This window comes from Lichenostomus cassidix, chromosome 28, assembly GCF_008360975.1.
Source record: "Lichenostomus cassidix isolate B80296 chromosome 28, HeHo_3.0, whole genome shotgun sequence".
Lineage (NCBI taxonomy): Eukaryota > Metazoa > Chordata > Aves > Passeriformes > Meliphagidae > Lichenostomus > Lichenostomus cassidix.
Genome location: NC_139508.1, coordinates 116,888 through 131,980, shown reverse-complemented (window position 1 = coordinate 131,980; position 15,093 = coordinate 116,888). Strand labels below are relative to the sequence as shown.

Here is a 15,093-nt window from a genome sequence, read left to right as displayed (position 1 = left end):
TACGTATAAAATCGAGGCGCTGAGCAAAGTTTGTGTGTGGAGTTTTGGGAGCGCCGAACCTGTCTTTATAAGTCTTACCCCCTCTGAGGGATGACGTGCATCCTGATGTTCGAAGGCCTAAACTGCCACTTAAATCGGAATATTGTTCTTAACCCGAATTAGGTCCCTCTGCGGTTGAATGCGAGTTGCTCAGTGTGTCCGGGATCCCACCTCAGCCTGGGCAGGCTGCGGCCTCTCGCCCTGCAGCCTGGGGCTGTGCCAGCGCTACGGGGACAGTCCCAGGGGAAAAGGCACGCCGGAACTATTTAACACCTGGTCGTCTTCTCACGGTGTCCTACCGCCGCACTGGGCGTATCGCTGCGCGCAGCCGCCGGTTCCGGCTCGTGACGTCACTTCCCACGGAAGCGGAAGGCGGGCGGGACGCGGCCCGGGCCGGGGCGATGTCTGCGAGCGCCGTGTATGTGCTGGACCTGAAAGGGAAGGTGAGGCCTGGCTGCGGGGACTGAGCGGGGCCCGGGCGGGGCTGGAGGTTTCCCCACCTCTCAGGGCTGCGGGGGCCGCGTTCTCCTTCCCGGCACCGCCTCGCTGCCAGCTCCGGATTAGCCGAGCGGGATCAGGGGAGTTGTGGCCTCTGTCCCCTCGCAGGTAGAGATGTTGAATGAGGCAGTAGGGCCCACGGCATCCCCGGGGTAATTAATCTCTGCCGTTATTGCAGGTGCTTTGCTTTAGAGGAGTTACATGTTTTCCTACCTTAAAAATAATTGTTAGGGCGTGAGCAGTAATAGGGGAAGGATAGGTCTGGAAAATACTAACACATGACTTCGCAATTAAATATTGGTATTTGCATTCTAATCGGCAAAGTATTTTGGCGTTGTGATTTGCAGTTATAAATGCAGAGAGGCTCGAAGGAAGTTGGGTGCCTTTAAAGAGGCCTCTCAAGCATTTGTGTCTTTCATGATAACGTCCTTATGAAAGAGAAAAAACCAAGGATTTAGTTGCTTTCTTTTTAGGTTCTGATATGTCGGAATTACCGTGGAGATGTGGACATGTCAGAGGTGGAACATTTTATGCCAATCCTTATGGAAAAGGAAGAAGAGGGGACACTTTCTCCTATCCTAGCACATGGAGGAGTTCGGTTTATGTGGATTAAACATAACAACCTGTATCGTATCCTTTATACTACAGATGTGTTGACGTGCTGTAATTTTTTTAATGTCAAAATGCAAGTTGGACAATGGGTCAATTGATATAAGGTGGCTGTGTTCAGTAAAGTTGGTTGTATTAAATAGGGGGGGTTTACTTTACATGGTGCAATATGCAACAGCAGCGTTAGGTGCAGAGAAGTGTTTTTATCATTTTCACTCTTAATTCACGATTTCCTGAATGTTTATCTCCATATCTCCTTATATCAGATGTGCTGTTAAGTAATTAATGCTTCATTTTTCTAGCTAACTCTAGCCAATTTCTAGGGAATTGCCTAAAGGCTTTTTAAAGTGCACTTAGTAAACTTTTTTTAAATGCACATTCCTAAACATCCTTTATCAGTTGTTGCAACTTCTAAGAAAAATGCTTGTGTATCACTCGTGTTTTCATTTTTATATAAAGTAGTTCAGGTGAGTATATTTCAGAAGTAACCTCTGTATTCTTTTCAGTCTAAAGAGAAGTGCACAGAGCTTTCACATTTTTTAAGAACTTTCAAAATAGCATTTTTACTTTATATTTGATTATTTTGTAGAACTGTCTTCCTAACCACTAATAAGGGCACTGATATTTTGTAGCTGAGTAGGCAAAGGATGGGGCACAGTGCTGTAATTAGTTACACAAGACCTGAGCACCTGGAAGAGAATTGTGAATTGGTGCTTGTGTCGTGGTGCCTCACATAGATCCTATGTTTGGTTCATCTGTACCTGGTGTGAAAAATATTTTCTCCTGAATAAATATTTTTCATAGTAGTTTCTTCTAGGATTCTCTGTCTCTGTTTTAATTGAGGTGGCTTTCCTGAGGCTGATCTGAGTAGAATGCTGTTTTTGAAGTATGGGGCTTGGTTTGGAACTTTAGAAGATTATTATTTTAGATGCAAGAATGCCTTCTGCATGTGCTGTGCTTCCTCAGTTAATGTCCTTCTTCTCCCCCTCCCTCCTGTTGATTTGTTTCAGGTTTTTTCTGAATATTTCAAGGAGTTGGAAGAAGAGAGCATTAGGGATAATTTTGTTATTATTTATGAGTTGTTAGATGAGCTTATGGATTTTGGTTATCCACAAACCACTGATAGTAAAATTTTACAAGAGTAAGTATCACTCTGCATCACTTACAGTGACAAGGCCCTTGCAAAGTTTTGAGTCTTCTTCCATAGGCAAACAAATGTTTTGGCATGTTCTAATTAGCAAAATTTTTTTTTTCCATGCCAATTCTATGGCTGTGAAGGTACATCACTCAGGAAGGTCACAAACTTGAAACTGGAGCCCCACGCCCACCTGCCACTGTTACAAATGCTGTTTCATGGAGATCAGAAGGGATAAAATACAGGAAAAACGAGGTGTTCCTGGATGTCATAGAGTCTGTTAACCTTTTGGTGGGTACCTTGTCCTTTAAACTTTAGTGAGAATTGTAGTAGGAAGTGTTAAAAAGGGCCTTTTGTCTGAAAACCTGCAATAAAAAGTCTTCCTGTGGCTGGTATGCTGTGACACTCAAAGCAATGTAAATCATTCAGTACCCCCAAGGAAACCCAGTACAAATAATGCTTTAATTGTGTCTATTGCTGATTTTTGGATATGTCCTTTCCTCCTCTGTCTGTGCCCCATCATGTCTCTCATCTAATTTACTCTATTGCATTAATTCCTTGTAACACATATGAGGAACACATCCAAGAAAACCCAGAGCATGCAGATCAGGTGAGAGCATTGCTTGATGTCACAACATACTATATCAACTATATCAAAGCAGTCTTACCTTTCTCCTCATCTGTCTTCAGGTCAGTGCCAATGGAAACGTATTACGCAGTGAGATTGTTGGATCCATTAAAATGAGAGTCTTCCTCTCAGGAATGCCTGAGCTGCGCCTCGGATTGAATGACAAAGTTCTCTTTGATAATACAGGCCGTGAGTGTTGCAGTATCATGATAATCATGACACTTGCTCTCTGGAGTCTTGAGTTTTGGGATGCTTGGGTAGCATGGTAATCATACAATCATTAAGGTTGAAAAAGCCCTCTAAAATCATCAAGTCCAACTGCCGACCAGCACCACCGTGTTCACCACTAACCCATGTCCCCAAGTACCACATCCTTTTGAACACTTTTCAGGGGTGGTGGCCTCACCAGTGCCCTGGGCAGCCTGTGCCAGTGCTTGACCATCCTTTCAGTGGAGAAATTTTCCCAAAATCTAATCTCCACTGGCACAACTTGACACCATTTCCTCTTGTCCTGTTCCTTGTTTCCTGGGAGCAGAGCCCCATCCCTGCCTGGCTCTGCCCTCCTGTTGGGGAGTTATGTAGTGCCATGAGGTCCCCCCTGAGCCTCCTTTTCTCCAGGCTGAGTCACCCCAGCTTCCTCAGGTGCTCCTGGTGCTGCAGCCCCTTCCCCTTGTCTGGACACACTCCAGCCCCTCAATGTTTTCCTTGTTGTGAGGGGCCCAAAACAGCCCAGGATTCAAGGTGCCTCAGCCAGTGCCCAGCAAAGAGGGACAGTCACTGCCCTGATCCTCTAGAAAGTTGGCTAAAAGGGAGAAATGCCAGCAGGCAGCAGCTTTGCTGTGATGAGGCTTGGGCCATAGTTTGTGTGACCTGTGTGTTTTCTGCTAGGTGGGAAAAGTAAATCAGTAGAACTGGAAGATGTGAAGTTTCACCAGTGTGTTCGTCTCTCTCGCTTCGAAAACGACAGGACAATCTCCTTCATTCCACCTGATGGAGAGTTTGAGCTCATGTCATACCGTCTCAATACCCATGTGAGTCTGGATGTTTGCCTTTTTTGAATGAGAATGGTTTAGATTGTGGCCACAATGGCTTTCCCATCATTTTTTTTCTTAAAGCATGGGCAGCACATGGTTTTTGGAGTCAACTGTTAATAGCAAAACCTGGTGCTCGCTCTTTTTGAGGAAGAAGAAAATTTAGACTTAACTTGGCAATAAGTCCCTGTATTTTCAACTATTACTGAAACTGTTTATGAAATACCGTGACTGTGTTTTTAATCTAACTACATAATGTCAATGAAATAATTCGTTGTGCTTGTCAACAACAGTATTTATGTCACTTAGCTTTATTGGAGTATGCCAGCCATGGTGCTAAAGATGGCCTTTGTTTCAGAAAAGTAAGAAAAATTCAATATAGAGAAGGTCTATAGGGAGGATGTAGTTCAGTCCCTAGTATGTTAAACTATCAAATATTTTCTTGTGCAAGTGTTTGTTATTAGGGATTAATCTAAGACATACATTTTTAAGTCTATAATTCCTGTAACACTTGCTCATTGGTATATCAGTGCTTGTTCATTTGTATAATTATTGCTTATAAAACCACAGTTCCATCATTTTGAGCACTACAGGCTGCATTTTCTGTGTGGTTCACATATTGAGTGTAGTTTTATGGGGAAGCAACATTTTAGTGACTACGTCAGAGTAAAACCTAAAGCTGTGATGTGTTTTTTCCCCCACCAGGTAAAACCCCTGATCTGGATTGAATCTGTGATTGAAAAACATTCCCACAGCCGTATTGAGTATATGATCAAGGTCAGACATCCTTAAATAATTATGGCTAATTTTAGTCTTCTTTCATTTGTTTTCAAAGTTTGATGAGCAGTATATTCATTTTTGTACAAATATTCAGTATTTAGATCCCTTTGAAGACTTAATTTGTAAGTTATGATCTCAGTTTCAGCTCTGGTTCTCAGGATGCAGGTTGGGGAGGAGGGTAGCTGTGTGTCTTACAACTCTCTGAGCTCACCAGCGTCATGGAAATACTTAGACCCTGCTTTTCTGCTTTACTTTTTTATCTTCTTTAGGCAAAGAGTCAATTTAAGCGTAGATCAACTGCCAACAATGTGGAGATTCACATCCCAGTTCCAAATGATGCAGACTCGCCAAAGTTTAAAACCACTGTTGGAAGTGTCAAATGGGTTCCAGAGAACAGTGAAATCGTCTGGTCCATTAAATCTTTTCCAGTAAGTGTTATTTTTTACCACTCAATAGCTTAATAATTACTTAACGCTAATATTTCATTGACGTTTAGGCTCTCCCTAAAGCAAATTCTATCAGTATCAGACAAGTAGTAGTGGACTCTTCATCTTTTTCTGTGGATGAAAGATTGGAACTTGCTAATAGATGTTGTTCATATTTGTTTCACTTGGATATTTTTTCAGAACTAGGTTAGAAAGCAGATTTTTGAGTAATGTCTCTGGATGGTGTAATTCTTGGCATGGCTTTAGCAGCAGCTGTTTGAGTTTTGTCAGGCTTGACTTCTTGGGTGGTTCCATGAGCATGAACTCTATCCACTGCTAATAGTGTGATAGTGCAGCTGTGTGTCACTATTTAATCTGAATTTTTAAGTATGAGGCTGGAAGAAAATGAATTATGCTTCAGGCTGGATCTGCATCTTAAAAAAAAAAAAGTATTTTTAAAATGAAAATGCGTGTCATTTTGAAGCCCTGGAGAAGAGCTGGAATAGTGGAGTTCAGCCGTTTGACATTAAGAAAGCTACTTGTATCATTGCAAGTTTTTTATTATTTTTTTGTTTCAAGAAAAAAAAAATTGTCCCTTTTGGGTAGGGTGGAAAAGAATACCTGATGAGAGCTCACTTTGGACTTCCAAGTGTTGAAGCTGAAGACAAGGAAGGAAAACCTCCCATTAGTGTAAAGTTTGAGATTCCATATTTCACCACTTCAGGAATCCAGGTTAGTGATTGAAAATAGAAATACTGATAAATTCACATGCTGGGCTCTAACACATGAGGTGTTTCTCACTTATTGATGATTCCTGTTCAGTTTTATCCATAAAACAGATTTTTATACATAAAAGGGTCAGGTTTTTTGTTTTTCTTTTTTGCTAAATGCTGCTTGGTCAGCGTGGGAGACTTTATATCTTACAGATCTTTCTTTCCAGGTCCGTTACTTAAAGATAATTGAGAAGAGTGGCTACCAGGCTTTGCCCTGGGTCCGGTACATCACCCAGAATGGAGGTGAGAGGAAGGGAATATTTTGTTTCTCCAGAACACACCCACAAATTGAAGCTCCTATTTTTGAGTATGGAACTATCTGGTTTGGATACACAAAGCTGCTTCTTTTCTCATCTCCGTTTTTGGTGTCTTAATGAACGACCCAATGGGATAGAGTGATAATACTGTTCAAGTATTTTCTAAATGAGCTGGAATTCGGTAAATTTAAAAGCATACACATCATTAACAGATCTACTGTCTACTAGAAGATACTAGATTTTTAGCAAGAAAAAATGGTGGGTTTGGTTTTGTTGGGGTTTTTTTTGTGGTGGTTGTATTGTTGTTTTGGGGTTTCTTTGTTTTTTTACTTTGTTTTTAATTTTTTTCCCTGACATTTAAGCATGACTGCCCACAATTGCCTTTATCTCTTTCGAGCTCATTCTCACGGCCATTCTAAGCAAAGATCTGAGTTTATTTTATAGAATTTTTGAATCCCAGACTGGTTTGGGTGGGAAGGGACCATAAAGCTCATCCACTTCTACCCTCTGCCATGGGCAGGGACACCTTCCACTGTCCCAGGCTGCTCCAAGCCCCATCCAGCCTGGCCTTGGACCCTTACAGGCACAGGGTAGCCACAGCTCTTTGCTCGGCAACCTGTGCCAAGGCCTCACCACCTGCACAGGAAAGAATTTCTTCCTAATATCTTGTCTAATGCTTCCCTCCTTCAGTTTAAGGCTATTCCCTCTCAGTGTTTTATTGATATTTGTATATTCTTGTATTAATACATATTTATAGATACTAATGTATTAATATATATTAATGTATAAAATTAATATACATTAATATATATTAATGTATAAAATACAATAATGCATTTCATCACTTCATCCCAACTTCCTGCTCTGCTTTACTCCTTTTAATGAGACAAATTACTAAATTTTTTTTGTTGTTTTTTTCCCCCTTTACAGACTACCAGCTCCGAACACAGTAAAACACCTCACAGGCACCACAGACAACAAAACTTCAGGCCTAGAATTCATTTGCAGAAGCTTCTGTGGTCCTAAGAGCTGTGAATGTTTTTGCCAAGGGTCTTGTTTCTGCAGTCTTGGATTGACAGGAGAAAGATTGAAAAGTTATTGATTTCAATAATGTGTTTGAGCTTTTGAACCATTAGTATTGATTGTGTGAATATTTATTTCATTCTTAGAACATGCTGATCTTGCTGCTAAATGCTAATTACATTAGGAGTAGCAGTTACCTTGAGGAGCCAGGAATCCAGAAGGAACCTTGGGAATGTCTTGTCGATGCCTTGTCCATTACAGTCACAGAGTTTCTAGTATTTGTATTTTAGGATTCCTAAAGACATTGGCGGCATTGTGCTACAAATTAGGGAGATGATTGTGCAATTAAATGACTGCTGAACACTTCATTGTATTTAGCCCAAGGTATTTATTGTTTTTTTCTGGGCATTTGGGTGCCTTAACTCATTCATAGCTCTGTTAACTTATAAAAAATTGCAGAATATGAGTTGAAATTATCTGAAATTGTAAAATACTGTTAGCTTTTTTTGCATGGTTTCAAAGGAATTAACCTGAGAGAACAGCTTCAAGTGAAGGGTTTGGAAACAAAAATAGGGGTTTGTTAAAGACTAGATTAACTGAGAACAAGAGATGACAGGACTAAATGTCTGTGGGAGGGTCTCTGGAAGCAGGATTGCTGGCTCCAGTCAGTCGAAATGCAGGTGAAAGAGTTCCAACCTTGTGACATCCCAGGGCCTGGAAACCTTCTGCCAACTGACCAGTATTTGCTTTTTTAAATTTCTGTTCATCAAACAAGTTCCCAACTGCAACATGTAGGCAAAAAGCCTTAGATTAGGTATTAAAAGACCAAAACGCTTCTAGAGGTGATGTCATTTGGTAGGAAGATTGGGAGTTTATTATTGTTTTTCCAGATAATAGTAATCTACCCCAGCCTCTTCCTGTAAGAAGACTCCGACAAAAATACAGTTGCCATCTTTCTTCCAGCTTGCCTTTGGTGTTAATTTAGGGCAAATACTTCCCCTTTTTGCTATAGTTTGCTAGAATTGTTAAATTTTATTTGCTCTGAGGAGAGATACTTTCTTTCTCAATCTTTCCTGTTTGTAAGCAGCTATTACTGTACCTTCCTGGCAGAATGAATAACAGTTCACAATGTTATTCTTAAAGGTGGTTTTTTTTTTTTTTTAACATGCCAGTTCATTTTTTTCTGAGAAGCTACAATTGGCATGGGTGTACAGTTATTTTGGGTTTTGGTGGGGTTTATTTTCAGGAAAATTGTGACGGTTATCAGTATTTTCTTCACACAACTTTTAGGATGATTTGGTTTGAATTTAGTATTCCTGACAGGTGCTAAATTTAAACCAATAAAATCTAAATATCTGTGACCGCAGATGTGATGTGATAATACACTGTGTGCAAAATTCTCCACTGGTGGGAGAGTCCAGGAGTGTCCATAAAGAGTGAGAAGGTATTTCAGTCACTGTCCTCACTGAATCTTTGTAGACTGTCTATAGATACACCTGTGTAGACAATTAGCCAAAAATCAGCTAAACTCCCCCAAGCTGCAGCTACTGTGACATCGCAGAGGATGTCACAGGAAATCTAATGTCTCGTGGTGTTTGGCAACAACCCAGTTTTAGGCAGCCATAGGTATGGACAGGTGTATTGTGACTGTATTTGTCACCCAACAAGCTTGATGTTGAAACCAAATCATCTTGTTCAAGATTCCGGTTCCACTACTCATTTTCATTTGAACAATTAAGCTTATGACTGGACTAAAAATTTTATATTAAAACTGTAACTGGTTGACAAATCACTTTCTGCTGACTTTATTTTTCCAAGTGTTAGCTTTAATTATGCCTATAAAATGTGACTTCATAGCTTTGTTTTCCTCTTGAATTTTGGATCTCATGGACCAGAACCATGTTTTCTCATGTTTTGTTGCAGTTTGACTGCTTTGATGATGGGGCATCAGCTGTGCTTATCCCAAAAGTAATAAAGGGCGGAAAGTCCTATTTGTATCAGTTGTACTTTGCCTGCTCCTTTTTCAGTTTGATCTACACCAGGTGGTAGCCTCTAATCTCAGAGTATGCTCAGGTCTTTTAATGTGAGGGGCTGGGTAATTGGAACAGAACAGAACTTTCTAAAAGCTGGAAATACTGATATTCCTGATTGGTTTACCAAATTCTGAAAAAAAATTTGCTTTTCTAATCTCTCCAAAATTCACCCATGCACCCTAAAACTGATGTTCAGAAAGCAAAATAACCCCCTTTTCTTCCATTCATTGTTAAAATATGGGTGCTTGTGTACCTGCACAGGTGGAAAGGCAGAAACAACGGATGTTATTCCAGCACTTGATCTTGTACAAAGAGGTCAGGTTTGGGTGGGCCACTGAGAAGAAATTCTTCCCTGTGAGAGTGGTGAGGCCCTGGCACAGGTTGCCCAGAGAAGCTGTGGCTGTCCCATCCCTGGAAGTGTCCAAGGCCAGGTCAGACAGGGCATGAAGCAACATGGGATAGTGGAAGGTGTGCCGTTTAGAATAAGATGGGCTGTAATATCTCTTCCAACACAAACCAGTCTGTGATCCTATGAGTAATTTTTTTCCCCCAAGTTTTGTTCTCAGAGCAACTGCGAAATCTTTATCTCCCTGAACTTCGTTCTCTGCTTGATGTGGTAAAATGTAAATGTCTTGGTTTGCCACCAGGTTACAGGTAAGTGCCTAATATAAAAGACTTTTATAAGACAATTTTTCATTATTCACATCGCAGTGAAGTGTCTGATCTGTGTTTTCAGCTTGCTGCGGTTTCATAGCTGCGTTGGCAGACTGCTGGCTCAAGATCCTCAGAGCACGAAACATTCCCTCTCCCTCCCCAGGCACACAGGCATGTCACTTCGTTACGCAGGATTAATTGCTCCCTGATTAGACAACTGTCCCCCAGGTGCGTCAGCGGCACTCCCTGTCCCAGTAGTTTTACTTCCTGTAGTAGTGCGTGTGTATAACTGCTCTCGGCTTACTTACAATGAGCCACAAAGCACCGCCTTTGTGCCCCTGGCCGGCTCTGCCAGTAGATGGCGCTGTGAGCACGCCGCTCATCAGTAGAGACCAGTGGGAGTCGGGCGAGCGGTATGCACCCAACGTGCCTTGATGGGGAAGGCACAGCTATTTTAGTGACCGAGTGTATTAAAAACCACCCAAAACATGTAATTAAATTATTTAAAAGAATCACTTTGCCTTATGCAAAGTGATTTTTGTAGTGGAGCAACTCAATTTAGCTTGACAGTTTTAACATTTTTATTTCTTTCTTTTTCTCTTATGTGGCTGACTGGTACTCTTGCAAAGCAGGGTAGAGGGATCAGCACCAAGGGAAGGGATGAACCACTGCAGCACCACAGGAGCAGCTACTCGGGGTTGTACATTGGTGCTGGACATTGCTGAGTCACAAATTAAACTTCAGCTGGTGGTCTGAGAGCTCCTGTGTGATATTATATAAAAGAAAGAGGATTTTCTCAATCCCACACACTTGATTACCTCTAGAGAAGACTGGTTTTGTCTTGATAAATCAAGCCAGAATCTACTTCCCAATGAAGTAAAACAGGTGCCTTAGAGAAGCTTCATTACACCTTGGTCTTCCAGCTGAAGAGAGTCTTCCATTGTGTGTTTTTTAAGGTTTTCCTATTCTTCCTTCTTTATTGGCATCTTTTTATGCTTGAATACTGTTTGTACTGCTTATATTTGCTTCTCAACTCTAGTCTGAGCTGGTTTTGTCTATAAAACATCCTTACACATAAAGAGAGTTCATGAGACTGGAGTTGGTTTGCCTCTGATTAGGAGACTGCACCTGTTTATTTCTGACTTTATTCTATAAAAATAAAAAGGCCAAGCCTTGGCGCCTCTGTCCTTATCTTGTGCCAAATGCAGTGTTGCAATATGTTTGGTGCTTTTTTTCCCCTCTGTGGTTGACACCCACTGCTGTTTGTAATTTCAGAAGCCCTGGCATGGCGAGGGTTGATGGCCTTGCAGAAAACAGCATGAGAGAGCAAAGTTAAGGGACAATATGAATACTCTTAATTGCCGTGGCAATTAACTATGCAACAATGTTATTTATGCTACAGGAGAAGTCAAAATGTAAGCAAGTAATTGTAAACCCTTTTTTCCATGGAATTTTGTGCAATTCAAAGTGTTCTCTAAGTCATGCCCTCCCTATACACTGATAAAACTTGTTTCTCCTGCAGTTACAGCACGTTGTCTTACTCAGCATTTGTGAAAGCACAGTTTCTCACAGCTTGCTGCAGGCATCTGCAGGAGGCTCCCTTTTGTAGCTATTGTACATTGGGGAATTAGTGAAAGACTTTGGGTCTTTGGGATCTCCCACACAGGAAGGACACAGACCTGTTGGAGCGAGTCCAGAGGAGGCCACCAAGATGATCAGAGGGATGAAGCAGCTTTTCTATGAGTGAAGGCTGAGAGAATGGGGATTGCTCAGCCTGGGAAAGAAAATCTTTAGGGGTGACCTAATTGATTGTTTACAACAGCCTGGAGTGACAGGACAAGGGGGAATGGCATCACACTGACAGAGAGAAGATTTAGAATGGCTATTAGGAAAAAAATTTTGGTTTTGAGGGTGGTGAGGTCCTGGCACAGACTTCCCAGAGAAGTTGTGGCTTGCCCAATCCCTGGGAATATTCAAGACCAGGTTTGATGGGGCTTGAAGCAACGTGGTCTTGTAGGAGATATCCCTGCCCATGGCAGGGGGTGGAAAAAGATGGGCTTTCAGGTCCTTCAACATTTCCTGGGTTGTAACTGTGACCTGCTGGGCTTTGGCAGTGCAGGGGCCATGTGGGGATCATGGTGTGAGCTCTTCACAGTGTCATCACTGCTCTGGGCACCAGCACATCCGGCCCTGTTCCTTCACACCAGGTCCTAAAGAGAAATTTTTTTTTTCCTAGATAGCTAAACTCTGATCCGTATTTGTTCTCTTGAAAAGGAAGGATTCTTGTTTTATAAGGATGCATTCTGGGCTAAGTTCCCAAGAACTTGGTGCAAACAGCCAGCTGACACTGTGATCATCAATTGCCCTGCAAAATCCATGGCATTACAGTGGAAGATTAAAGCCATTTTTCCCACTTCATCTGTTCTCTGCTCAGTGGTTGTTGACAAACTCCTTGAACCAGAGGATTTTGATAATTTTAACATCAGAAATTATGCCCAATTCATAACCTCTCCTCATCTCATTCCTCCTTGCATCTCTTTATGTCTGTCTGGTTTTATGTCCTGCCCTCGCAGTTGAAGCATTGCATCAATGCAACTTCATTTGCTATAGGTGAAATTAGTCTGGGTTACTCTCAAAAAATCCTGTACTAGATCGTGGAGCCTCCAAGTTCATTTGCAGGCTGATGGTCAAATAAATAAGCAGAAACAGGCCTGAATCAAATGATCAGCAACGTGAAGAACAAGACGCTCCCAAAGTCAGCATGCTGGGCTACAGCCTGTTCTGAAGAAAGTTTTGTAGGCTTAGTTAAAATCTTGGCTGTGGATTTGTACCTTGGATCAAAGTTTTGTTGCAGGCCCTTCTCCAATATAAAGCAAAGAAATATAAAACAACAAATATCTAGTGAAATCCAAACACAATCTGCTCTATGTTATGCTACAAAAATGAATGAACTCTGCCTCCCACCCACTCCCACTGTGACTTGCTGTGAATAAGCACCACTCAAAGGAAACCAGTGCAAGAAATTCTGCCTCTTTCTAGCAGGAATAACAATGGAGCAAGGAAGAATGCTGACTAGGTTTATCTCTGCTATTCCAGTTGAGCAGGTGTAGATGAAGAGAGATGGGATGTTTAAAAGACCAGTGAAAGGACTCACTCTTAGCATTGAACTGAAGTCCAAATATTGAATTTTAAGGCTTTAATTTTTTTTTCCTGGTAAGTTAGGAAAAGCTCTTTTCTGTCCTTCTCAAGGAATGTCCTATACCTCATCTGCGAATTTCTTAGACCATCTGAGGCAGCATGGTGGTTGCACCACAGATTTTGATGGATAGAAGAATATCTAGGGAAATCAGGCACATAGGCTAAATCCATCCATGTGTTATTTATGGATCTTCAAACCACTGGGTTACAGGTCACTGATGTGTCTGTGGTATTTCAGGGAAAGCTTTGCAGAGTGATTCTTTATGGAAAGACTATATTGCACTGTTGGGAGCTGGGTGTTGCTCCAAATCAGAAAGAGGAAAAATCTTGCTTTGGATTTTTCCACTTTAAGTAGTTAAAGAGGGCATAGAAGCTGCTGGTTCCTCCCCAGCAGCAAATGAAGGATTCAAGTTATCCCACAAAGTCCAGGAGTGAGCAGGGGCACTGGGTTTCCTGTTGTATCAAGATTTAGGGGGTTCTACATAAAGGGTTTGTGGGCTGGTAAATATCCATTGGGTGGTGGGTGTGGGAGTTCTCAAAGGTGTATTAGAAACAGCCAGTTATTGAGAAGCAACATAACACCCAAATTCAGCTGCGGTTTTATATTTTCAAGAAGTCCTTTCTTAAAACTCCTGGAATGTTGCTCCAAGCTGTACCTGTCACTGCTGCTGTCTGGCCAAGGAAATGGGATAAAACTGCACAGACAGGAAGAGTTTGAAGACATTTCATTATAAAAGTTGAGGGGAAAACTTGGGGGAAAGGATAATGAATAAGGACTGGTCAGAAAGGGTGATTTTACAAACAAATGAAATTTGCTTTTTCATCTTCAAACATAAAAAACAGTGTATAAAGATGAAAAGGAATATCTTTTAAATGGACAGAAGAAAATATTACAGTGTAAAATTCCACCTTTGCACTGTATTTGTTTAGGAAAGGACTTAGCAGTCAAGCACTGCCCTGCATCAGAAGTAGGAACCTGTTTCTCCTTGAGCTGAGCTCTCCCCTGTTTCAGCCACCTCTAATTACTCCCTGACCAATAATGAGCACATGGCTGCAGAACAAGTGTTTATTTTCTTGCTTGTTTATTTATTCAAACAAAAGCACAAGAAAGAGGTTTCTATGTGTTGTGGACTTTACAATTGTTAAAGTTTCCAAGAGGTCACAAGGCTCCAAGATAACATTAGTGGCTAAGTGCTATGTTGTCCTTTTGTGTTATCAACAGGAAACATCTTTACCAGCACAGGAACTACAGCTTTGTAATTGGCCTGCTGCAAGAACATGACAGTATTTTCTCATCCTATCAGGACTTGGATATTTTGGGAGCTGGTATATAAAGCTCGCAGCACACAGTGTCTCTTGGACATTAGGAACAGGTTCATGTCAGAAATCAGTGTGCTTTGCTATTTTTGTAGTTGCTATAGTTGCAGCATGAATTTTCTTGCCCTGCACAGTTCAGGATGGTATTTCATTACAGTCCATATGTATATTTTTATTATTTGAGTGCAGATGGACATGTTTAAAGGAATTAAAATGGTGATATAAACCTTGTAAAGAAGGCTTTAGCATACAAACAACAAATCCATAAATCATATCAATGCAGGCCATGTTTAGCTGTCATTAAATACTCATCATAGACTTCTATGGTGCAGGACTGAGCTCTATCCAAGCAAATTTCAGATTCACTTGATGATAAAATGTTATATTCAGGCTCTGAAATGAGCAGCATTCTGCATGATCCATGTGTCGAACAGAACAGCCCTTCTGCCTCCCAGTTAATGGCAAAAAAAGTGCAGTAACATCTATAACTAGTGTTAGATCAGAGCAAATCATGTGTAAATGGAGCTGTAAAGAAGGATTTGTTGGAAGGGGGTCAATATTGCAATTAATATTCTATAAGGGATTACACCACTCGCTGATTATAGCAAGGCTCACTCAGGCCATTTGATAAAGCTGGAGTGGGTTTTTCCACAGCTGCTGTCACTGTTTTCATCCGAAGTAACTGTAACTACC

General features: G+C 41.2%; 1 protein-coding gene across 1 annotated transcript; it reads left to right on the top strand.

The window, feature by feature from the left end:
- The first annotated feature begins 124 nt into the window (after positions 1-124).
- On the top strand, positions 125-9,195 carry AP1M1 (adaptor related protein complex 1 subunit mu 1). The gene is made up of 12 exons (XM_085040358.1): positions 125-482; positions 1,011-1,167; positions 1,546-1,613; positions 2,157-2,287; positions 2,425-2,572; positions 2,972-3,098; positions 3,798-3,940; positions 4,646-4,717; positions 4,990-5,148; positions 5,752-5,877; positions 6,086-6,161; positions 7,106-9,195. Exons 1-12 carry the CDS (start codon positions 441-443, stop codon positions 7,126-7,128), a joined length of 1,272 nt encoding a protein of 423 aa, XP_084896484.1. The 5' UTR covers positions 125-440; the 3' UTR covers positions 7,129-9,195.
- Positions 9,196-15,093: the final 5,898 nt, after the last annotated feature.